General features: G+C 34.5%; 1 protein-coding gene across 13 annotated transcripts in view; it reads right to left on the minus strand.

Annotated features, from left to right (window-relative positions):
- Positions 1-340: 340 nt before the first annotated feature.
- Positions 341-25,394, minus strand: part of TFEC (transcription factor EC) — a 224,327-nt gene continuing 199,273 nt past the window's right edge. For all 13 annotated transcript variants that reach the window (XM_070468644.1, XM_070468660.1, XM_070468637.1 and 10 more), the window contains 3 exons: positions 14,091-14,166; positions 8,169-8,316; positions 341-7,290 (listed from right to left, as the gene is read on the minus strand). In XM_070468644.1, coding sequence (XP_070324745.1) covers positions 6,910-7,290; positions 8,169-8,316; positions 14,091-14,166 — 605 coding nt within the window. In that variant the 3' untranslated portion in view covers positions 341-6,909. The remainder of the gene's footprint in view (positions 7,291-8,168; positions 8,317-14,090; positions 14,167-25,394) is intronic.

The raw sequence follows: 25,394 nt of genomic DNA on the forward strand, positions 1-25,394 counted from the left end.
GAGACTTAATAGAAGAGGGTTCAATCCCTGGACTGGGAAGGTCCCCTGGGGAAGGAAATGGCAACCCACTCCAGTATTCTTGTCTGGAGAATCCCAGGGACAGAGGAGCCTGGTGGGCTGCTGTCTGTGGAGTCGCACAGAGTCGGACAGGACTGTAGCGACTTAGCAGCAGCAGCAGCTGGAGTAATGGCAACCCATTCCAGTATTCTTACCTGGAAAATTCCATGGACAGAGGAGTCTGGTAGGGCCACAAAGAGTCATTCACAACTGAGCACACACAAACACACACACACACACACACAAGAATAAAATGTTCTTATATGTGGAGTCATTCCTAATATCAAGAGATAAGAAAACTTTTTTATAAGCTCCCACATAGGCAGAGATGCACTTATACTCAAACACACTGCATATGTACATATACATACAATAAACAATCAAGTGTAGAACCCATTCAGTTATCCTTTTTTCAGTCTATACAGTGTCAAAAAGATCATCCTAAATTACCTTTACCTCATTAGGTTGGTTATTACTTTCTACACAGAAATTATTATATTTTTGATCAGTATTTTTAGCATTGATAATGCATTAAGAAAAAAATTTATCTGATATAACATTTTTTTAAAAAATCAATGAATCTATATTTGAACATAGAATAGCATTTTATAGTCAACTCAGAGCCATCCTATTTTATTACTTTTTAGGCAGGTATGTAGAAAAAAATTCATAAACATGGTATTAAATATTAGAAGTCTTAACATTTAACTGAAATTCTTATTAATTTCATTATCAAGGGATAGGTCTAGTCAATACCAATTAGCAGCTTTTAAATGTTTTACGTATTAAAGTACAGTATTCTATTTATCCTAGATTGTCTGGGGACTATCTAGAATATTAAAAGATTTTGCAGAGTTTCTTAGTAATTTCATTGCTGCAATTATGCCTGCTAGCAATTTTGCAACATTTTGATAAATATTTTCCCTAAATCAAAACCATAACAGCATGAAGAAGCAGATGGTAGGAAACTATATTGAAAAATGTAACAATTACTTTCATTAATAAGGAAATATTGGCTTACTGTTTTCAGCATGGACTATCAAGTAAGCAGTTGTCAGTTGTGAAGTCTCAGGGCTGCTAAGTATCCTTTTAGATGATTACCCGACATTCTGTATTTTTCAGTGAGTTTATGTACAAAGTCAGAACAAAAAGTATATTAAAGCATTTAACAATTCTATGCTTTCATTTTAAATATATATACATATGCAAAAAAAATATTGGTTCATTTTTTACAGTATGTGTACAAAGATTCATGTATGTATCAGAGAACACCAGTGCTATTTTCTTAGAAAATAAGACATATTACTTTGCTATTAAAAATGAAAAATAGCAATAGTTATAAATTCTACAGTCTTATTATACTAACAATGTTTTCTTGATCTAACCAATATTAGATCAAAATTATAGGAATATTATTTCACTTATTCAAATATATAAAATGCTATTAAAGTCAAAGATTTTTAACTACGTTGTTATTATTAAGATTAAATCACTGAATCAATTTTAGCATTTTATGCCATAAGCAACTTCAGTGTTCTTAGATAAGATCCTTGAATTTAGTTAGCTTTTAAACTTCAGTATTCATGAAATAAAGAATAATATAACTGGTTGCATATAATTCTTTCAGCACATTTTGCATATTTTCTATTTTATCTGTTATATATAATCACTAGCTTTAAGTGTCGTACAAATAAAATTTATTTCTGTGGAAAAAAGCAGCATTGAGAATACAGAATTTTTTGAAACAAAATGGTAGTGTAGGAATAGGAGAGGTAGAATTGGAAACACAAAAGTCTTTAGCTTTATTCTTGAAGCATGTTAGATAAATGTAAGGAAAAAAGACATGTAACTGAAGATTTCATCAGTTTAAAACACAATAGAAATTTAAATATGTAGAAATAACTACACAAATCCCTTTACAACAAAAAGATTAAAAGTTCCCTTTTGTGTATAAAGCAGCAGATAAAGTATTTCATCATTAAATTGGTTGAATCAGTGGGAAGTTTTTTAATGAAAATAATTATTTTTGGATAATCTCCTATATACTAAAATACTCTATGACTCTCACAGAAAACAAATGTAGCACAGAGAAATTTTAAGAAAACTATTTTTATCAGGTTTTAAATACTTCATATACAAATTAGAAATCATACAAATGATAAAATATTGATGTATACAATGAATAACGATTACAGGAAGATTATAAGATGCATTAGATATGCAACACTCTAAATTTTGTGTTAAGTATTTATTAAGTAAATGTAATGAAATCACTGTATATGTAATTTACACTAAATCAAATTTACATCTTGTACTTATCAACAAGCAGGGCATCAGAAGGGCAAATGATGTAATTCCATGTAACAGATATAGGCTGTGCCATTATCAATACTGAAGCAAAATTCAGTTCTTCAGGTATTTTCAAGAGACCCAGATGGCTGATCTAGTGTTGATAACATAGCAAAATGATTAATTGATTCCAGTTTTCATCTCCATCTTAGATCTTATAAGGTAGGTAAATATCAGCCTAGAGACATTATAAAATATCAAAATTCCACAATATCAGAAGAGTAAAAAATATTTTCATGATAGTTTGAAGTATAAGAAAATTCCAGTATGACTCAATCTATCAAAACAAAGAAAAAATAAATTATATTTTACCTTGTGAAATCTAACTTCTCCCTTGACATGAAGGTAAATGAGCATACCAAATCAAAAAACTCATTGTGTTTATTTTTTAAAGAAAGAGCTACTAAATATTTTATTTACAGTGAAGTGAGTGGCAAAGAATGAGTTTAAAAAGTAGAGGAAGGCTGTTTCTCAATGTTCCCAGTTCATCTGGCTACTTATTTCTTAGAACTTTTGCACTCACACATAGAAAGCGATAGCCACTGACTTCACATCTGTAAACTGAGAAAATATTATCTGTATATATATTCTCCAGTTATGGGGAAAATTCAAGAAGAAAGGACACTGAAAAGAAAAAACATACAGAAAGCTACATCTACTTGTAAGTGGTCCTTGTTATTTTAAGATAATTAGGAGTTGGAAGGGTTATTTAATGTGAACCCAGGAAAAGGAAGCCAATACTTCAGAGAAAAAAGATTGCATGGGACCTTATCTTCAAAAATAAATAAAAATAATTTTTAAATTGTTTTATTTCATTTTAACAAAGTTTTTATTATGATAGCAATTATATAATTATTTGCATGAACAGGGCTTGGTTAAATTATGTATTAATAGTGCAGTGATAGCTGATGTTTATTGTGATAAAATTATTTTAGACAATGTATCTGTTTTACTGTTGTACATGGGCTTCCCTGGTGGCTCAGAGGGTAAAGGATCTGCTGGCAGTGCAGGAGACCTGGGTTCAGTCCCCAAGTAGGGAAGATGCCCTGGAGAAGGAAATGGCAAACCACTCCAGTACTCTTGCCTGGAAAATTCCACAGATGGATAAGCCTGGTAGACTACAGTCCATGGGATTGCAAAGAGGTGGCACACAACAGAGCAACTTCACTTCTCCTAAATCAAATGTACTGTTGTATGTCTCATTTCTGCAAAAATATTACAGGCATCAATTTTCCTAAGGATCATTTTTGATTCTTAGATATTCAAATAATTTGCCTGTGGATTTATATTATCTCTACTTTGGTAAATATATATGTATATATAACTTTAAAAAATATCATTGTCAGATACTTGCGATATCTAATTATCACAGAGAAACTGAGCCATAAATGTATAAATATATAACAGAGGCATATATATAACAGGGGTTGTTAGAGAGGGTCTATTTTATAAGTGAATTCACAACTTCTTTAGTGAAAGCAACTAGTGTTTCGTACACTTTCACTTACCAATGCAACTTTATCATTTCTGGAGCTTGGATAATGATATTCAGATAACTAGGGCTCCTTCTTCTCTCATTACATATGACATTAACTGTACTCTTTGCTCTTGATGTGAGAATTTTTCATCTGGGATCCAAGGAGATATACAGGAGATCCCACAAAACTCTTAATGCATATAAATTTAGGGCTGCATATATAAACTCTGCATTTTTCTGGGGAGAAGGTCTATAACTTTCCATAAATTCTCAAGGTCTTCAAAAGTTAAGAACTAAAATTAATTTTTTAATCTACTTCAGTTGATTGTGACAAAACACTATCTCTTACTCTGTCTTTAAAATTCCATTACCTATTTCACAATCCCCTAATAGCTATTATAATCTGCAAGTAGCAGCAAATATTACCTTTTCCAGCAAATATTTCCTCTACCAGATCTCTCTCATCCAGACTCTACCATCTTGTGTCAAGCCATTCACTAGCCAAGATTATGAGAAATGGCTTTCAGGGCTGAGTAGTAGTATTTTAGCAGAATGGAAAATGATGACAAATTAATGACATCAATAGTGTAATTTTTCTAGAATATGAAGAAATTATAATAATGTACAAAATTAGACAGAAATTAGCCTCTGTCTAGAATGATGTGTTTTTCATTGACTCTAAGATATATTCCTTCTCTATGATTTGCAATGTTAAATTATCAACTCAGATAATAAAGTAGAATTTTGAAATAAAGTATATAATGGTATCACCAATTTAATGGACATAAGTTTGAGCAAACTCCGGGAGATAGTAAAGGACAGGGGAGCCTGGCTTGCTGCAGTCCATGAGGTGACAAGGAGTCGGACATGACTTAGCAATTGAACAATATAATGTTCTCAAATTCTTGAGGAAATGTATCTTATTCTTTCTTTCATGTGACCTATTTCAGATGAATTAATGTATCTGGCTTTGATGACTATTCCTATAACTAAGAGATTTTTCATGTCAAAAAGTGAAAATTATTTCAAATCTCCAAACTCTGAATTGGTGCTGTAAATCAAGCCTGAGATAATTAATACACCATAAGGATTTAGTATTTGTCCACTTTAATTAGCAATAAGTCTCAAATTTTGTGATGATGTATTTTTCATGTGAGTAAAACCTGAAGCATCCTTTCAAAAATTTATCCCAAAGTTAGTATTCATGAAAGACTACATCTCAATCATAGTAATACACAGCAGCATTTTAATTTTTAGACTTCTTCTTCCTGGTAAAAAAAATATATACATATATATATATATATATATCTACTACATTATTTCATCTTGGTTTTCAAAGAGACTTTCATAAGTTGTTGCCAATAGTTTTCAGGATTCCCAACAGATGTCTTCTAGATCTCTCTAATGAATATCTCATGAAGATACTTTCCCAACTTATTCTCATTTTATCATTTAGTTGATATTATTCTCCTGTATAGCCTCCTCTCCACCAAATGTATGCTTTTTAAAAGAAGTTTTAAATTCTGCTCTTCCCACACACTTTTGGGATTCTCCAACTTTCATTTTTATTTTTTCTGAACTTCGGTATTTGCAGTTTATACCGCACCATGTAGACTTTAATTTTCAAAGTCTTCTATCTTTTGTTTTGTTTTCTTATGCAGTCTCATTAACTCCCTGAGGAGTAAGACCGTATCTGGCTCACCTGTTCTATATTTTCATAAAACTTATTGCAGTTTTCAGTATCTCTCCCTAAATGCTCATTGATCAGGTGATTATTCATGCAGGTCTAACACAGAGCAATAATCCTGGTAAGTCAACTACCAAACCTTTGAAGAAGCTCAAGAGAGAAAAAATTGAGTAAATCACCATAGGTATAAATGTTCTTATTAAATGCTAACAAAGATCATAAGGTATTTTAAGTACTTACAGGAATAGCACTATATCTTTTACTCAGAGCTGAATGTAATAAGAAAGCTTTTCTGTTTTACTAATTATTTTGTCAGTTGGCAATCCAGTTTTCAATATTTCATGAATTTGAAGGAAAACTGTATCAACTAGCTAATTTAAATCCAGTTTTTGAAACAGTGATAAGTGTTATTTAACAAATTAACAAACTGTCCTATTAGGTAGACTTTCAATATTTTATTTGCTGAGACTGATTATCTAATATCTCTTCTTGATGAAGCAAAAATGATTTAGTATGTAATTTCAGATGCTGATTAGAAAATCAGAAGAATGAAGGGGAATAAAGAACATATATTTCCTCCATTTTGTACCTGTTTGGGGGAGTACATTTGTGAGAAGTGATATGATATAATTCCAACCAATATTCTTGAGGAAAAGATTCAGTGTATTCCTTTTCTGGACTGTGCGTGTCTTCTCTATAAATATGCAAAGAAGCTTTTAGAATTTGTGTAATTGAACTGACGAAGGGAATTTGAGTCTTTAGAATCCAAAGTTTTTATAAATTCTCTGTGTTTTATTGTGGAAAATTCTAGAGTTTATTATAGATTTACTCTTCAATTATAAGTGGTAAATAATCTATCATTTATTTAGTTCCTCTACAAGGCTTGAACTTTAGACAACATATCCACTAGACAATGTAGAAAGGCAATAAACCACCAGATTGTTGATCTTTGCATGTTTCAAAAGGAAGAAAACATTTGTATGTTTCAGGTTTATTCTTGCAGTCTCTTAGTTCCAATAGCTCATCATCAAGTGACTACTTTTAAAACATCAGTAGACAGCTATTTCTCATGTTGTGCCTCTTTCCAGAAAAACAAAATTCAAGTAGATTTGGACTTAGTGGTCAAAGAGGAAAAAAAAAACCTTTTTTTCTGTTAATAATTCAACACTGTGTTTGTTCTTCCTGTAAATTCTGCTGTTTCTAACCAATCAGTGTTTCATGACCAATATATTCCTTTCAGAAAAATTAAGTGAGAGAAATGTATGAAACAAGAATGTAATTGCATAGCACCAGCACAAAATTTCTTCCCAGTTGATCAGTTGAGCCTGTTTATTTTTTTTTATAACTCATCACCATCTTCTGAGCTAAAGCTACTTCTTCTACTGCTCTCTTTAGAAACCGCAGGAGAAGTGGCAGATAGCAGAGGGTCTGTTCCAAACGGAGATACTGTGTCATCCAGTAGCACATTATCCAACCTCTGTTCCTCTTTCAAAGCTGCACTAAATGATAAATCCGTGAAGTGCGACAAAGGATCAGAGAAGGCCATAGCTTGATCACAGAGCTCAGGGCTTGTCCCCTGAGACAGAACCAACTGTTGGCAATAGTCTCCTGAATTCTGCTCTAGATGGGTCTGTTGTTTGGTGATGTGAGCACCTAAATCAACTGTGACAAGTGAAGCCAGGGTTGGCAGGCCATGAGCACGAGCCTGTATTTCTAGTTCCTGCAATATCAAACAAGAGTAGTTAAATAATGACTTTGATAGTAAACTCAACTCTAGATAGTAAGTCAGAAACAGATCTAACAAGCACTCAACATGAAGAGTAGTATAAATTAGAAATATTCTTTGCAAATAATAGAGTGTGGTATGTTTCTAATGCCTGAAAAATAATCCTGAGGAAAATACTCAGATTTCTAAAAAAATTCCTCCCCCATTTGTTCATTAAAACAATACATGACATATAATGGTCTCACAGTGGCTCAGATTACAAGACAACTATTTGGAGATAGTGGAAATCTTTCAGTCATTCTTCCTAATTAATTTCTCAATATAAGACCATTTTATGGAAACAAGTGTTTTACCTGGCAATAAGCTTGTTCACATATTAAAGAAAAAATCTTGAGAGTTATGAAAACCTATATTTTGAGATTTGCATCACATAAGAAGATGACGCATGACTTAATATAAACTAGCACAATATTCCTTAAGGCTACAAAATCCATATCAGTGTTACTAAAGAAATAAAACAGGGAGAGGAAAATTTAATGTCCAATATTATCCAAAGAAACAAAGATCCTATTTACTACTATTTTTTGACTGGGATAATATTTGTGTGTTTATAAAATTGGTTCTATTTTATGCATTTTGCAATTAGTTATTGTCATTCCTTATATATTTTTAAAGTCAGCTTGATCCTAGATTTCTAATCAAAACCTAATTGAATCAGTCTAATTTGTGAACTTCTAAAAGGCAATAAAAATTATCCTTGAGAAGGAAAAAAAAAGTTGTTAGTAAGAAAAAAAACACGACCAATGAATAGAACTGATGATGGATAAGTCATATGTAAGGTACATGGTTCATGGCAATGTTCTTATGAAAACCTGAATGCGGAGTAGAAGGCGCCTGTTAGCCTGCTCTAATTTCTTCTGTCTGTGTTCTAATTCTTGAGCTCTCTGTTGTTCTTTTTGTAGCCACTTGATGTACTCCACTGATGCTTTTAGAATGGTTCCTTTGTTCCAGCGCATATCACTGTAGAACGGAGAGATAACCTTTTCACAATTGTGCATGTCAGCAGAATTCATAAGAACTTACAAAATCTTTTACATTAATATGAAATAATGATTTACATGACTATTATTCACTCTTAGATATTATTGCTTCTGAATAGAAATTTTAATAGAATAGTTAAGAAGCCCTTATATAGTAAAATTAATCCCAGAATGAAAATAAGTGTCAAAAGAAAGTAATAAAGTGACTTTTTGTGGGAGAGCTAAATGCAATATCATGATTCTACCATTACAGTTTTTATATTTTTAGTGAAAATTGCTTTTATTATTAACTCTGAGATTAAAATCTATGTGCAGTATTTCTGCATTAATGAACTAGGAAATGTACATTACTGAAGACTTAAGCCTAAATTTTTTAAGATCATTTCATATGTACCAATCTTTTAACCTACTTTCTATAAGGTTGCTTTTATGCTTCCAGGGGAAAAAAATAAGGTCCCATGTCTGTCCTGAATGGTGATCCTGAGTAATTGTGAAACAAATCATTTTGGCAACTTTATGCAATAGAGCAAAACTTTCTAGATTCATAAGGCAAATTTTTCCACAAAAAAAGCATCAACACATTTTTTTATAAAAAGCTATATATCTATTTTTAAATTGCTGATAATCTTCAGGCTGCAGCATAGAAAAATATTTTATTAAAACTTATTTTTAAACAATAAAAATCATAAATCCAGAATTATAGAACTGGATACTTATTTTAATGTCTAAAAACATATTTCAATCAATTTAATACTATCTGACAATTGGTAATATGTATGGAGAATAAGGCCAAGCTAATTGCTAAAAGTTAATAAAAATAGCTGAAAAATCTGGGTGAATTTTCAACTTAGAATAATGAGATTTGTTTTGATACAACAGAAAGTAAGCTTGTAGGGAAATTTTTAAAGACATTACACTGCATGTGATTTTAGTTTATGTGATCTACGTGAAATATATGCAACTTAATATGTATTTACTAAGTACTCAGAAGTAGAAAAATATAGTTTGAAAAATCTGACTGGTATATGCCTCATAATTTTGTTTCATTTCTTCTCATGGAAAGAAAAAATTAGAAGGACAGAAGGAATACGATGAAAACAATATCCTAGTCAACTATGAAATTTAAGGTACTGTTTATTTAGGTCTAAAATAAATATTTGAGGTTTTGGTAGAAAACACACAGTGGTACTTCCCTGGTGGTCCAGTGGATAAGCAGTCACCTTCCAAAGATACGGGCTCAATCTCTGGTCAAGAAACTAATATCCCACATTCTGTGAGGCAACTAAGTTCTGCACACCACAACTGAGACCTGATGCAGCCAAATCAATAAATGTGATCAATTGCTTCAGTTGTGTTCGAATCTTTGCAACCCCATGAACTGTAGCCCGCCAGGCTCCTCTGTCCATGGGATTCTCCAGGCAAGAATATTGGAGTGGGTTGCCATGCCCTCCTCCAGGGGATCTTCCCAACCCAGATATCAAACCCATGTCTCTTGTGTCTCCTTCTTTGCAGGTGGATTCTTTACCACTGAGCCACTTGGGAAGCCCAAATCAATCAATCATATTTTTTAAAAAGGAAAACACACAAAAGGTTTTCCTACAATATCTATTTGTTGTCATTTCACCAAATTTTTAAAAGTTCACTTATTTTAAAGCCAATATAATGTATGAGATTTCATCCTAAAATATTTTGTTTTCCAAATATATTAAGGAGATATATTAATTATATCTCCCAAGATAATTTCAAGCAGCTAGGCATTAAAAACATTATATATGACCGTATACTATAGACACTAACACAAAGACTTGCCTAAGGAGTGAATGTTGATAGTGGCTTACCATTTTCTACAAAATAATTTATTTTGAAGAACTTAAATCTTTGAGGAAGTTAAAACCTTGAATGTCTGTAGGGTTAAAGCAGGTATTAGAAATATGTAAGTTAGAGTAGGAATGCTGCCAGGCAAAACTATGGAAATGTATGATCTGTTGTCATCTTAGGAGTGCACATTCACTTAAAAGCATTACAAAAATAAAAAAGAAAGCAAACATCATGAGAGGTCTGATTTTTCTTCCTTTGATCAACATTTTATAACTTCTGATTTAGAAAGTCTTGTTAGGTCTCATTTACTACTTCAACTGCCATTCTTACACAAGAGCAGAAGAAAGTTTTGACTGTAGAAGATAAAAAAATCAGTTTAGTAGGAAAAAAGCCCCTTAGGTTTACATCTAAAAAAGTAGTAAAAAAAAAAAAAAAAAGTAGAAAAAATAATAATTTGATAGCACAATGCATGCTCTGCTAGCATTTTTATATTTACAAATGTAAATATGATTAATAAAAAGCACATATGAAGTAGATCACTACCACATATCTGTAGAAATGCTTCACCTTTTTACTTGTTAGTTCTGTTTGATTTTTCACTAATAGTTAAGATATTATCATTCCCTGGTAGTGTGCTTTTCATTTCATTTTCTCAACATATTTATCTCAACTATAACTGTTTACTATTTTTTTCCCTTCTGACCATACTGTTTTGATCCAGCAAAGGAGAAAGAAATACAAATTTCTGAAAGTTTTTGATACACAAAAATGGCAACTTCATAGAATTCAAAACGCCTTCCGGTATTAGCTTTCATTTCCTAAACCAAGTGAAAGTGAAAGTCACTCAGTCGTGTCCAGCTCTTTGCAACCCCATGGACTACAGAGTACATGGAATTCTCCAGGCCGTAATACTGGAGTGGGTAGCCTTTCCCTTCTCCAGGAGATCTTCCCAACCCAGGGATCGAACTGAGGTCTCCCCCATTGCAGGCAGATTCTTTACCAGCTGAGCCACAAGAGAAGCCCTTCCTAAACCAAATCCTAAGTTTATTCCAGTCGTGAGCTGGAAAGGCACTCAGAGCCTTTTTAGAACTGCTGGCTAGTTAGAAGAGGGAAATAGGGCCCAAAACGGCAGTCCAAAACAGTGGTCAAAAACAGTCATGGGAGAACATACTGACACTCCTTTCCCTGATTCGAGCCCGAGGTCATGCTTCATTTGCATAATGTCTTACCCACTTCCCTGACTGGTATCTGGTTCATGCCTCATTGGCATGAAGCGCAACCAATCAAGCCCCCAGAACTACCAAAGAGGAAGTAACAAAAGATATAAAGAGGGAAACTGAGCCAGGTCTAGACCACTCTTATGGGGGTTGGTCCACTCTCATGTCCGGAGAGTGTACAAGACAAGAACGGAAGAAGAACTGACCCAGTAGAACCAAAGCTTCAGAGTTCTTTCTGCTTGCCCAAACGCATGTGTTTAGAAGTTGGGCCCTAGCTCTCTTCTATTTAGCACAGTTTTTGCAAATTTGTGGTTTTCCCACTCTCAAATGCATCTGCCATAAGAAATGTGTTTTATATATTATGACCTAGGGTATTCTTTGTACATAAAATTGCAACAAAGTTTTCATGAGGTATTACTATCCTCCTAACATGTGTAATATATAATACCTTTATATTTCCAGTGCCTACATATGATATGATATAATAGAATTAAAACAATTACTAATTCTCCTTTCTGAAATCTACAAAGAAGAGAAAACCACTTAAGAAGGCTTACAATGATGCTTCCCCAACTATGGTCCCTTTCAGATGTGATTATGGATAAACTGATTTTCCTTATTCCAGATCAGCCTACAGCCTGCTTTTGTCAATAAAGTTTCATCAGATGCAGTCATCCTCTCTCATATACATATTGTCTATGTCTGCTTTCATGCTACAATGGCAGAGTTAAATAATTGTCAGAGGTTTTATGCTCACAAAGCTTGAAATAATACTATCTGACTCTTTAAAGGAAAAGTTTGCCATCCTTTGGTCTTGACAATGAAAATTTTGCTATCCCTTGTTCTTGACAATGAATTAGAACCAGAGAGGAGCCATTTATAGCCATAGCTACTCTATAAAAATATACAGTAATAATTACCCCTCACATAAACTTTATCATTTTTGAGGTTATACCTATTATTTTATTTTTATAAAACTCCATCCATAATTGGTGATTTATAGGCATGGTGATATCAAAACATGTTCAGTCAGGCTTCATAGTTTAATCTTACAGTCTTATCATTTGTGTTTTTTGCATATAACCTGGCCCTGGCACTATGGGTTAGCTCTATCAATTACAAGAGAAGCTCTCTTAACTGACTTAACTGATCACTTTCAGGATTAATTAATGTTCTCCATTCCCTTTGTGATGCTCACTGACTGTTGTCAGATCAAAGTAGATAATAGAGGCCACTAGGCTACCTTCTGAGACACCCAGGTACTTCTGTTATCCTTCTGGTGACAGTGCTTACTGACAGGCTGTTAAATAAATGCCCATTGTACTTATTATTGTGATAGTATAATTAAATTATATGTGTTAACTAATGAAATATAAATACAAAATAAGAAAAAGCATTTATAAAAACAGCTCTTGTTTTTTTTAGGAAAAGTATATTAAAAGCCTCAGAAAAAATAAAGTAAAATGTCAGTAAGATAGTTTGCTAAAAATATGCTGTTACAAATTAGTGTGCAATCATTTAAAAAATCCATCAACACTTAAGTGTTGGCATTCAGGTTTTTGTTTTATCTGTAGGAAATTAAAATAGACTGTACATTTTTGTGCAGTTTATGTAAGCCAGAAAATTGAAACACATATTCAGACAACAAAGTCTTGACCTTATATCAAATGTTTGGTGAATAAATGTGCATTTATGTTTTAAGTGTTAAAGTTTTATCTGGAAAATGGGTGTCTGTTCTGCTAATAGAAAGAGTTGCATGCTGAGAGACCTTCAAAAGATTTGAAAAGTTAGTGTGGATCCTAGCCAAGATTAAGCTCTTCAGACTCCCTATCCAGTGTTCTTTCTGCCATTCTACTCAAGAAGCCTTCATTATCTACTATGCACATAAGAATAAATATATGGCATTTCCTCCATTACAAATGATTGAATCATCCAAATGAATTAGCACATTTGCATTTAAGGAAAGAGTACTTTCACTTTTCACAAGAACTACTTAATCAAACATCATTTCTGAATAATGGATAATGCCAGTGTTTGGAGAGTCCAGTTCTGTCTGAACAAAACATTTTTTTCAATTCCTCATTAATGCTACAATGTTTTCATGGTTTTAGAGAAACATGGTAAATTGACATTTTGATTAATCAACTATTTCTTGATATTTACAACCTCAAACATCTAGTTCAACTGACTTTGTGACTATATGGCATCAAAACCTAGCTGAAAATTTAATTACAATAACAAATTATTGACTAATATCAATAAGCATGTTCTTACAATTCTTATTTTTTGCTTATTTTTTGCTGGGATTTTGGAACGTCTGAGAATTCAACATTCCAATTTTCATGTACACATAAATCTTAAATTGGAAGAATTGCTATAACTATAAATTGAGGATTCAGTTGATATCATGAAAATATGTTACTATGACTAAATTTGCAAATATTGGTGTCATACAGAAAGATTTGTTATGTACTAAGAAGAAATAATTTACTTATTTCCCAAAGCTCAATAGGATAAGCATTAGTAACAGTTTTGATGTCTGAAGTTTAATAATTATCAGCCTTGATAGATATGTTAAAATGACACCAGTAGTTGCCTTGTCTTCACCATAAGCTGCTTACTTTACTCAGCATTGGTTCATCCCTCCACCTCTTCCCTCTCACCTGTTTTGTGTAGTATTGAAACCATTACATTATTAAGAAATGACTATTGAACTCACGGATCATTAGACTTCGGAATAAGAGTGCCAAGCTCCTTGATTCGATAGTTAATATTATATCTTCTTCTTCTTTCAACTATTAAAAAAGAAATATTATTGATTATTCTCATTAAAGCACAATTCACTTTTGGTCAACTGTAAACCTCCTTAATAATCCTTGAAAAACAATGAGCAAAAAATTTCCATTTAGTCACAAGTGTACTTCTCAACAATAAAATAAAAATTCAAATACATTTTATTCTAAAAGTAAAAAATAACAATATTAGAATTGTGATTCTATTATTCACAATGATTTTAAATCATTTTGAAACATTTTCTCTCAAAAATAACATTTTTATCATTCTTTGAAATGCTATATTACTCATAATGATATATATGTACATATATATCAGGATGGGTATATATATGTATACATATGTGTATATCAGTTCAGTTGCTCAGTCGTGTCCGACTCTTTGTGACCCCATGAATCACAGCACGCCAGGCCTCCCTGTCCATCACCAACTCTCAGAGTTTATCCAAACTCATGTCCATTGAGTCGGTGAGCGATCCAACTATCTCATCCTCTGTCATCCCCTTCTCCTCCTGCACCCAATCCCTCCCAGCATCAGGGTCTTTTCCAATGAGTCAACTCTCCGCATGAGGTGGCCAAGGTATTGGAGTTTCAGCTTCAGCACCAGTCCTTCCAACGAACATTCAGGACTAATCTCCTTTAGGATGGACTGGTTGGATCTCCTTGCAGTCCAAGGGACTCTCAAGAGTCTTCTCCAACACCACAGTTCAAAAGCATCAATTCTTCTGCGTTCAGCTTTCTTCACCGTCCAACTCTCACATCCATACATGACCAATGGAAAAACCATAGCCTTGACCAGACGGACCATTGCTGGCAAAGTAATGTCTCTGCTTTTTAATGTCCTATCTAGGTTGGTCATAACTTTTCTAACAAGGAGGAAGTGTTTTTTACTTTCATGGCTGCAATCACCATCTGCAGTGATTTTGGAGCCCCCCAAAATAAAATCTGACTCTGTTTCCACTGTTTCCCCATCTATTTCCCATGAAGAGATGGAACCAGATGCCATGATTATAGTTTGCTGAATGTTGAGCTTTAAGCCAAATTTTTCACTCTCCTCTTTCACTTTTATCAAGAGGTTCTTTAGTTCTTCTTCACTTTCTGCCATAAGGGTTGTGTCATCTGCATATCTGAGGTTATTGATATTTCTCCCAGAAATCTCGATTCCAACCTGTGCTTCTTCCAGTCCAGCGTTTCTCATGATGTACTCTGCATATAAGTTAAATAAGCAGAGTGACAATATACAGTCTTGACATACTCCTTTTCCTATTTGGAACCAGTCTGTTGTTCCATGTCCAGTTCTAACTGTTGCTTCCTGACCTGCATACAGGTTTCTCAAGAGGCAGGTCAGGTGGTCTGGTATGCCCATCTCTTGAAGAATTTTCCACAGTTTATTGGGATCCACACAGTCAAAGACTTTGGCCTAGTCAACAAAGCAGAAATAGATGTTTTTTTCTGGAACTCTCTTGCTTTTTCGATGATCCAGCAGATGTTGGCAATTTGATCTCTGGTTCCTCTGCCTTTTCTAAAACCAGCTTGAACATCTGGAAGTTCACGGTTCACATATTACTGAAGCCTGGCTTGGAGAATTTTGAGCATTACTTTATTAGCATGTGATATGAGTGCAATTGTGTGGTAGTTTGAGCATTCTTTGGCATATGTGTATATACATATATATATCTACACACATACATATATGTGTGTATATACACACTTTTTCTTCTCATATACTCCACTGAAAAGCTAACACAAAGCTTGGCTCACATTAGGTATATGTGCCCAAATAGACTATTACCTCTTTGAGGGCGGGGACCATTTCTTACTTCATTCTGTATACCCAGAGGGCTTGGCATTTAAGAGGTGTTAAATAAATGTGTGTTGATTAGACTATAAATATACTTTTCTAATTTAACAACTTTCAATAATACACAGAACAGTGATTCTTAAGCTTTGGCATGCATCAGATACATCTGAAAGGACTGTCAAATAAATAAAAATAAATTTGTACTCTGCACCTAGAAATTCTGATTCTAGTAGCATTAAGTTGGGACCCAAGAATCTGCGTTTCTAACAAATTCCCAGGTGTTGCTGATGCTGCTTGTTGAGTGACCACACTTTGAGAATTACTGATATAGGTTTTTATTCAAAAATTATTATTCAGAAAAATATTCAGAAATTATTATTTCTCTGTTTATATTCCCATGCATTGCCTATGACAATGGATATGCATCTAATAAATGTTCAAAAAATGTCAAATATACAAAGAAGCAGAGCTTTCTATATTGACCCTTACCTAAAACCAGTCTTACAGAGCACAGAATAGTCGTATAATCTACTCTATACTCTCAGAATCAGGAACCACGACTTACATATAATCCTTTGTCAGTAGGTAAAATTTTTAAAGTTTTTCAGCAAAATGAAGGAATTAAAAAGTCACAAAGAAGAAAAAACTGTATGTAGAAACATTAAATAATACATATTTGAAAAATACATACTGCTACTGGAAACAAAGAAAGTCCTAAAAAATATCAATTGTCTTGGTGAATCTACTCTATGAAGCAATTTATCATGAGTGAACTTGACCTTCTGGACTAATACATTGGGATTTCTCTGAAATTAGGATATAATTGATTCTTGGGAAAGATTATTTTCCTTCTTTGCCAGCTTTGTTTTCTCTGTGCAAAATTGAAAAAACTGACACCATATAAAAAACTGAAAAGAAAATAAACAAAGGCAAAGCTGATAGAAATGCACTTGTATTTTATAGTGAGAATTTATTAATAATTCTATGTTCACACATACTCTCATATTACAAAACAGACTCTTAAATATAAGATGAAGATCAGCTATGAAGGATGTTCACATTTCTATTTCAAAATAGGAGACTGGTGTAGTCCAATAATGTTTTTTCAAAATCTATTATTTAAATGTACCTTTCATAAAATATCAGAAATTCCTACTCTAACCTTATGAGATTGTGCTCATAAAATTTTAATGGCTAATTATAATGAGAAGTTTGTTTTCCCACTGTTTTCATACCCAGTACTAGTTGTTTGTAAAGGAGTCAAGCTTTAAGAAATTACTAAATCACTTCATGTTATATGTGATTTCACTCTTTACACAGTTTTCGATATATTCATTCATTCCTGTCCTTAGAAACAGGCAACAGGTGCCTCTTTCCTAGACTCCATACTTGAGGGTCCCCTTTGCCTTCTCTTACCACATCCATCCTCACTGAGCAAGGCAGCCACAGGGCAAAAGGATCTCCCTTCTAAACTACACTCTGGGTAATTTACACCAGGAATATTCTCCCAAATGCCCTGAGCCTGTGCCGGCTATGTCCCAGGTTCATCCTCCTGAAGGAAGATCATGACACCAAGGTGCTCACCCCAGGCCCAAGATGCAGACAAGGGTCAATTGTTTGCAGATATGTATGGAATTTGAATATACAAGATGAAGGGTTCACACTCATGTTTGAGGTCATATGCACCATAGAATGTAATAGGGCATAGAAAGAGAAGTGAAAGGGGCCATTGAGTAAGGGCTGACTGCCCCACCATGACTTTCCCACTCAAAATTTCAAGGATCAAGTGGAGTTACAGCAGCCCAATCCATTAGTGGTGCAGTACTTATACAAAATTCTGAGGATCTGAGAACTCATATTTCAAACCTGGCCTTCCTATCTTTAAGAAGGATAGAACATAATTTAGTATTTCTAGCTTGAGTTATAGCTTTTAAGTATTGACACATCTGTTAAGTGGGACCTTATTTGTCCTCTAGCCACAATCCTCACAAATGTTAGGGGATATTTAGATTCATACTTAAAATGTGATATTAATTTTTGATAACATTGATAGCTCCAAAAAATAAGATCACCAGGTAATCCAGATTATTAGTAGAAAATGCTTCTATAACGATCATGTGTGTGCTCAGTCACTCTGTGTGTCTGACTTTTTGCAACCCTATGGCCTGCAGTCTGCCAGGCTCCTCTGCCCATGATATTTTCCAGGCAAGAATACTGGAGTGGGGTGCCATCTCCTGCTCCAGGGGAAATTCCCAACCCAGGGATTGAACCCATGTCTTCTACGCCTCCTGCAGTGAGGGTGGATTCTTTACCACTGAGCCATCTATAATGATCATACCAGGAACCTATCATACTTTACATTAAATGGCCTGTTTTTTAAAGTGCAAACATAGAGGAGAGAAGAAAGGAGAAAGGAAGGTAATAGTGGCCTTAAAACTAAGAGAGAAGGCTTTAGTTCCTTGATGTGTTACTTCTTTCTGTTAACAACTAGTTCTGTCTTTCAGGTTCTTGTCTCACAAAATACACCAATGCTTGTCTGCTCTGCCACTATGTAATCAGAAGCAAATCATTTCCCTTTCCACAACTACTCTAAGGACTGTAATAACCATGGGTTAGCCTTCTCCTCTTCATATAGTCAGCCTACCCTCTGATGAAGACGGGTGCTTTATGAACAGATAGATGCAGGTTTCACAGGTATAATTCAGTTCAGTTCAGTTCAGTCGCTCAGTCGTGTCCAACTCTTTGTGACCCCATGGACTTCAGCACACCAGGCCTCACTGTCCATCACCAAATCCCTGAGTTTACTCAAACTCATGTCCATTGAGTCTGTAATGCCATCTCGTTCTCTGTCATCCCCTTCCCCTCCTGCCTTCAATTCTTCCTAGCATCAGTCTTTTCTAATGAGTCAGTTCTTCGCGTCAGATGGCCAAAGTATTCGAGTTGCAGCTTCAACATCAATTCTTCCAATGATTATTCAGGACTGATTTCCTTTAGGATGGACTGGGTGGATCTCCTTGCAGTCCAAAGGACTCTCAAGAGTCTTCTCCAACACCACAGTTCAAAAGCATCAATTCTTTGGCACTCAGCTTTCTTTATAGTCAGACTCTCACATCCATACATGACTAGACAGACCTTTGTTGGCAAAGTAATGTCTCTGCTTTTCAATATGCTATCTAGGTTGGTCAAAACTTTTCTTCCAAGGAGTAAGCATCTTTTAATTTCATGGCTTCAATCACCATCTGCAGTGATTTTGGAGCTCCCAAAACAAAGTCTGCCACTATTTCCATTGTTTCCCCATCTATTTGCCATGAAGGGATGGGACCAGATGCCATGATTTTAGTTTTCTGAATGTTGAGCTTTAAGCCAAATTTTTCACTCTCCTCTTTCACTTTCATCAAGAAGCTCTTAGGTCTTCTTCACTTTCTGCCATAAGGGTGGTGTCATCTGCATATCTGAGGTTATTGATATTTCTCCCGGCAATCTTGATTCCAGTTTATGCTTCATCCAGCCCAAGGTTTCTCATGATGTACTCTGCATATAAGTTAAATAAGCTGGGTGACAATATACAGCCTTGAGGTACTCTTTTCCTATTTGGAATCAGTCTGTTGTTCCATGTCCAGTTCTAACTGTTGCTTCTTGACCTGTATACAGATTTCTCAGGAGGCAGGTCAGGTGGTCTGGTATGCCCATCTCTTTCAGAATTTTCCACAGTTTGTGGTGATCCACACAGTCAAAGGCTTTGGCATAGTCAATAAAGCAGAAGTAGATGTTTTTCTGGAACTCTCTTGCTTTTTTGATGATCCAACGGATGTTGGCAATTTGATCTCTGGTTCCTCTGCCTTTTCTAAATCCAGCTTGAATATCTGGAAGTTCATGGTTCACATATTGTTGAAGCCTGGCTTGGAGAATTTTAGGCATTACTTTGCTAGTGTGTGAGATGAGTGCAACTGTGTGATAGTTTGAGCGTTCTTTGGCATTGCCTTTTTTGGGATTGGAATGAAAACATCTTTTCCAGTGCTATGAGTTTTCCAAATTTGCTGGTACATGTAGCATCAATTTTAGCTAACCACATGTAAGGAAATTCCTGGTTTTCAAGCTTTAAAGATTTTATTTATTTTCATTGCATTCTTTTCTCATTTTTTATTTGGTTCTCAGAACAAAAATGCTTCACACTCAACTAGTCAAGTTTACTTAAGATAGTTAAGCACTAACTTAAGAGACATGAAAAAGCACTTTAAAGCTCACCTTGCCCCTAGACAACTTCCCTTGAATGCATTTACTCACCTCATGTGACCCATTATTGAAGGCAAATGGACCTCCAGGAAGGCATCAGAGCCCTCCCACCAATTTTTTTGTGACAGTAGTAGAATTCAGTAGTACAATATAAGCAGTATTTTAAAATAACTTATCATTAGGAAAGGAGGAGCAGATTGACACAGAAAGATAAGAACCTGGTGTTACATTTCTAGCTATTTAAATGGAGTACATTTTCTTTTTTTAAATTAATTTATTTATTTTAATTGTAGGTTAATTACTTTACAATATTGTAGTGGTTTTTGCTATTCAATGACATGAATCAGCCATGGGTGTACATGTGTTCCCCATCCTGAACCCCCCTCCCACCTCCCTCCTCATCCCATCCCTCAGGGTCACCCCAGTGCAGCAGCACTGAGCACCCTGTCTCATGCATCCAACCTGGAATGACAATCTATTTCATGTATAGCAATATACAAGTTTCAATTGTATTCTCTCAAATCATCCCACCCTTGCCTTCTCCCAGAGTCCAAAAGTCTGCTCTTTACATCTGTGTCTCTTCTGCTGTCTCACATATAGGGTCATCATTACCATCCTTCTAAATTCCATATATATGCATTAATATACTGTATTGGTGTTTTTCTTTCTGACTTACTCCACTGTATAATAGGCTCCAGTTTTATCCACCTCATTAGAACTGATTCAAATGCAGTCTTTTTAAAAGCTGAGTAATATTCCATTGTGTATATGTACCACTGCTTTCTTATCCATTTGTCTGCCAGTGGGCATCTAGGTTGCTTCCATGTCCTAGCTAATGTAAACAGTGCTGCAATGAACATTGGGGTATATGTGTCTCTTTCATTCTGGTTACTTCAGTGTATATGTCCTGCAGTTGGATTGCTGGGTCATATGGCAGTTCTATTTCCAGTTTTTTAAGGCATCTCCACACTGTTCTCCATAGTGGCTGTACTAGTCTGCATTCCCACCAACAGCGTAAAAGTGTTCCCTTTTATCTGCACCCTCTCTAGCATTTATTGTTTGTAGATTTTTTGATAGCAGCCATTCTGATTGGCATGAGATGGTACCTCATTTTGGTTTTGATTTTCATTTCTCTGATAATGAGTGATGTTGAGCATCTTTTCATGTGTTCGTTAGCCATCTGTATGTCTTCTCTGGAGAAATGTCTGTTCAGTTCTTTGGCCCATTTTTTGATTGGGTCATTTATTTTTCCAGAATTGAGCTGCATGTGCTGCTTGTATATTTTTGAGATTAATTCTTTGTCTGTTGCTTCACTTGCTATTACTTTCTCCCTTTCTGAAGGGTGTCTTTTTACCTTGCTTTTCACCTTGTGCAAAAGCTTTTAAGTTTAATTAGGTCCCATTTGTTTATTTTTGCTTTTATTTCCTTTACTCTGGAAGGTGGGTCATAGAGGATCCTGCTGTGATTTATGCCAGAGAGTATTTTGCCTATGTTTTCCTCTGGTAGTTTTATAGTTTCTGGTCTTACATTTAGATCTTTAATCCATTTTCAGTTTATTTTTGTGTATGGTGTTAGAAAGTTTTCTAGTTTCATTCTTTTACAAGCTGTTGACCAGTTTTCCCAGGACCGCTTGTTAAAGAGATTGTCTTTTCTCCATTGTATATTCTTGACTACTTTGCCAAAAATAAGGCATCCATATGTGTGTGGATTTATCTCTGGGCTTTCTATTTTGTTCCATTGATCTATATTTCTGTCTTTGTGCCAGTACCATACTGTCTTGATGACTGTAGCTTTGTAGTATAATCTGACGTCAGGAAGGTTGATTCCTTCAGTTCCATTCTTCTTTCTCAAAATGGCTTTGGCTATTTGAGGTTTTTTGTATTTCCATACAAATTGTGAAATTATTTGTTCTAGTTCTCTGAAAAATACTGTTGGTAGCTTGATAGGGATTGCACTGAATCTATAGCTTGCTGTGGGTAATATACTCATTTTCACTATACTGATTCTTTTGATTCATAAACATGGTATATTTATCCATCTATTTGTATAATCTTTGATTTCTTTCATCAGTGTTTTATAGTTTTCTATACATAGGTTTTTTGTTTCTTTAGGTAGATTTATTCCTAAGTATTTTATTCTTTTTGCTGCAATGGTGAATGGAATTGTTTCCTTAATTTCTTTTTCTGTTTTCTCATTGTTGGTGTATAGGAATGCAAGGGTTTTCTGTGTGTTAATTTCATATCCTGCAACTTTACTATATTCATTGATTAGCTCTAGTAATTTTCTGGTGGTGTCTTTAGGGTTTTCTATGTAGAGGATCATATCATCTGCAAGCAGTGAGAGTTTTACTTCTTTTCCAGTCTGGATTCCTTTTATTTCTTTTGCTTCTCTGATTGCTGTGGCTAAAACTTCCAAAACTATGTTGAACAGTAGTGGTGAGAGTGGGTACTCTTGTCTTGTTCCTGACCTTAGGGGAAATGCTTTCAATTTTTCACCATTGAGAATAATGTTTGCTATGGATTTATCATATATGGCTTTTATTATGTTGAGGTATGTTCCTTCTATGCCTGCTTTCTAGAGGGTTATTATCATAAATGGATGTTGAATTATGTCAAAGCCTTTCTCAGCATCTACTGAGATAATCATATGGTTTTTATTTTTCAATTTGTTAATGTGGTGTATCACATTGATTGATTTGTGAATATTGAAGAATCCTTGCATCCACTTGGTCATGAGGTATGATCTTTTTAATATGTTGTTGGATTCTGTTTGCTAGATTTTTTTTAAGGATTTTTGCATCTATGTTCATCAGTGATACTGGCCTGTAGTTTTCTTTTTTTGTGGCATCTTTGCTTTTGGTATTAGGGTGATGTTGGTGTCATAGAATGAGCTTGGAAGTTTATCTTCCTCTGCAATTTTCCGGAAGAGTTTGAGTAGGAGGATAGGTGTTAGCTCTTCTCTAAATTTTTGGTAGAATTCAGCTGTGAAGCCATCTGGTCTTGGACTTCTGTTTGTTGGAGGAATTTTGACTATAGTTTCAATTTCCACACTTGTGATGGGTCTGTTAAGATTTTCTATTTTTTCCTGGTTCAGTTTTGGAAGGTTATACTTTTCTAAGAATTTTTCCATTTCTTCCAGGTTTTCCATTTTATTGGCATATAGTTACTGGTAGTAGTCTCTTACGATCCTTTGTATTTCTTTGTTGTCTGTTGTGTTTTCTCCATTTTCATTTCTAATTTTGTTGATTTGATTCTTCTCTCTTTTTTTTTTCTTGATGAGTCCAGCTAATGGTTTGTCTATTTTATTTATCTTCTCAAAGAACAAGCTTTCAGTTTTGTTGATTTTTGCCATAGTCTCCTTTTTTTTTTTTTTTCACTTATTTTTGCCCTAATTTTTATTATTTCTTTCCTTCTACTAACCCTGGGGTTCTTCATTTCTTCTTTTTCTAGTTGCTTTAGGTGTAAAGTTAGGTCATTTATTTGATTTTTCTCTTGTTTCTTGAGGTAAGCTTGTATTGCTATGAACCTTCCCCTTAGCACTGCTTTTACTGAATCTCATAGTTTTGGGGTTGTCACGTTTTCATTTACATTCATTTCTAAGGATACTTTGATTTCTTCTGTGATTTGTTGGTTATTCAGAAGTGTGTTGTTTAGCCTCCATATGTTTGTGTTTTTAATAGCTTTTTTCCCCCCATAGTTGACATCTAATCTTACCACATTATGATCAGAAAAGATGTTTGAAATGATTTCAATTTTTTTTTTTTAATCTACCAAGGCTAGATTTATGGTTCAGGATGTAATCTATCCTGGAGATGATTCTGTGTGCACTTGAGAAAAATGTGAAATTCATTGTTTTGGGGTGAAATGTCCTATAGATAACAATTAAGTCTAACTGGTCCATTGTATCATTTACAGCTTGTGCTTCCTTGCTAATTTTCTGTTTAGTTGATCTATCTATAGGTGTGAGTGGAGTATTAAAGTCTCCCACTATTATTGTGTTACTGTTAATTTCCTCTTTCATACTTGCTAGCTTTTGCCTTACATATTGCAGTGCTACTATGTTGAGTGCATATATATTTATAATTGTTATATCTCCTTCTTGGATTGATCCTTTGATCATTATGTAGTGTCCTTCTTTGTCTCTTTTCATGCCCTTTATTTTAAAGTCTATTTTATCTGATATGAGTATTGCTAGTCCTGGTTTCTTTTGGTCTCCATTTGCGTGAAATATCTTTTTCCAGCCCTTCACTTTCAGTCTGTATGTGTACGTTGTTTTGAGGTGGGTCTCTTGTAAACAGCCTATATAGGGGTCTTGTTTTTGTATCCATTCAGCCAGTCTTTGTCTTTCAGTTGGGGCATTCAACCCTTTTACATTTAAGGTAATTATTGATAAATATGATCCCATTGCCATTTACTTCGTTGCTTTGGGTTCGAGCTCATAAACCTTTTCTGTGTTTCCTGTCTAGAGGAGATCCTTTAGCATTTGTTGAAGAGCTGCTTTGTTCGTGCTGAATTCTCTCAGCTTTTGCTTGTCTGTAAAGCTTTTTATTTCTCCTTCATATTTGAATGAGATCCTTGCTGGGTATAGTAATCTGGGTTGTAGGTTTTTCTCTTTCATCACTTTAAGCATGTCTTGCCATTTCCTTCTGGCCTGAAGAGTTTCTGTTGAAAGATCAGCTGCTATCCTTATGGGAATCCCCTTGTGTGTTATTTGTTGTTTTTCCCTTGCTGCTTTTAATATTTGTTCTTTGTGTTTGATCTTTGTTAATTTGATTAATATGTGTCTTGGGGTGTTTTGCCTTGGGTTTATCCTATTTGGGTCTCTCTGGGTTTCTTGGACTTGGGTAGCTATTTCCTTCCCCATTTTAGGGAAGTTTTCAACTATTATCTCCTCAAGTATTTTCTCATGGCCTTTCTTTTTGTCTTATTCTTCTGGGACTCCTATAATTCAAATGTTGGGGCATTTAATATTGTCCCAGAGATCTCTGAGTTTGTCCTCATTTCTTTTAATTCTTTTTTCTTTTTTCCTCTCTGCTTCACTTATTTCCACCATTTTATCTTCCAGCTCACTTATCAGCTGCCTCAGTTATTCTACTGTTGGTCCCCTCCAGAGTGCTTTTGATCTCAATTATTGCATTATTCATTATTGACTGACTCTTTTTTACTTCTTCTAGGTCCTTGTTAAACATTTCTTGTAT

The sequence above is a fragment of the Odocoileus virginianus genome, chromosome 1 (assembly GCF_023699985.2).
Source record: "Odocoileus virginianus isolate 20LAN1187 ecotype Illinois chromosome 1, Ovbor_1.2, whole genome shotgun sequence".
Classification (NCBI taxonomy): Eukaryota; Metazoa; Chordata; class Mammalia; order Artiodactyla; family Cervidae; genus Odocoileus; species Odocoileus virginianus.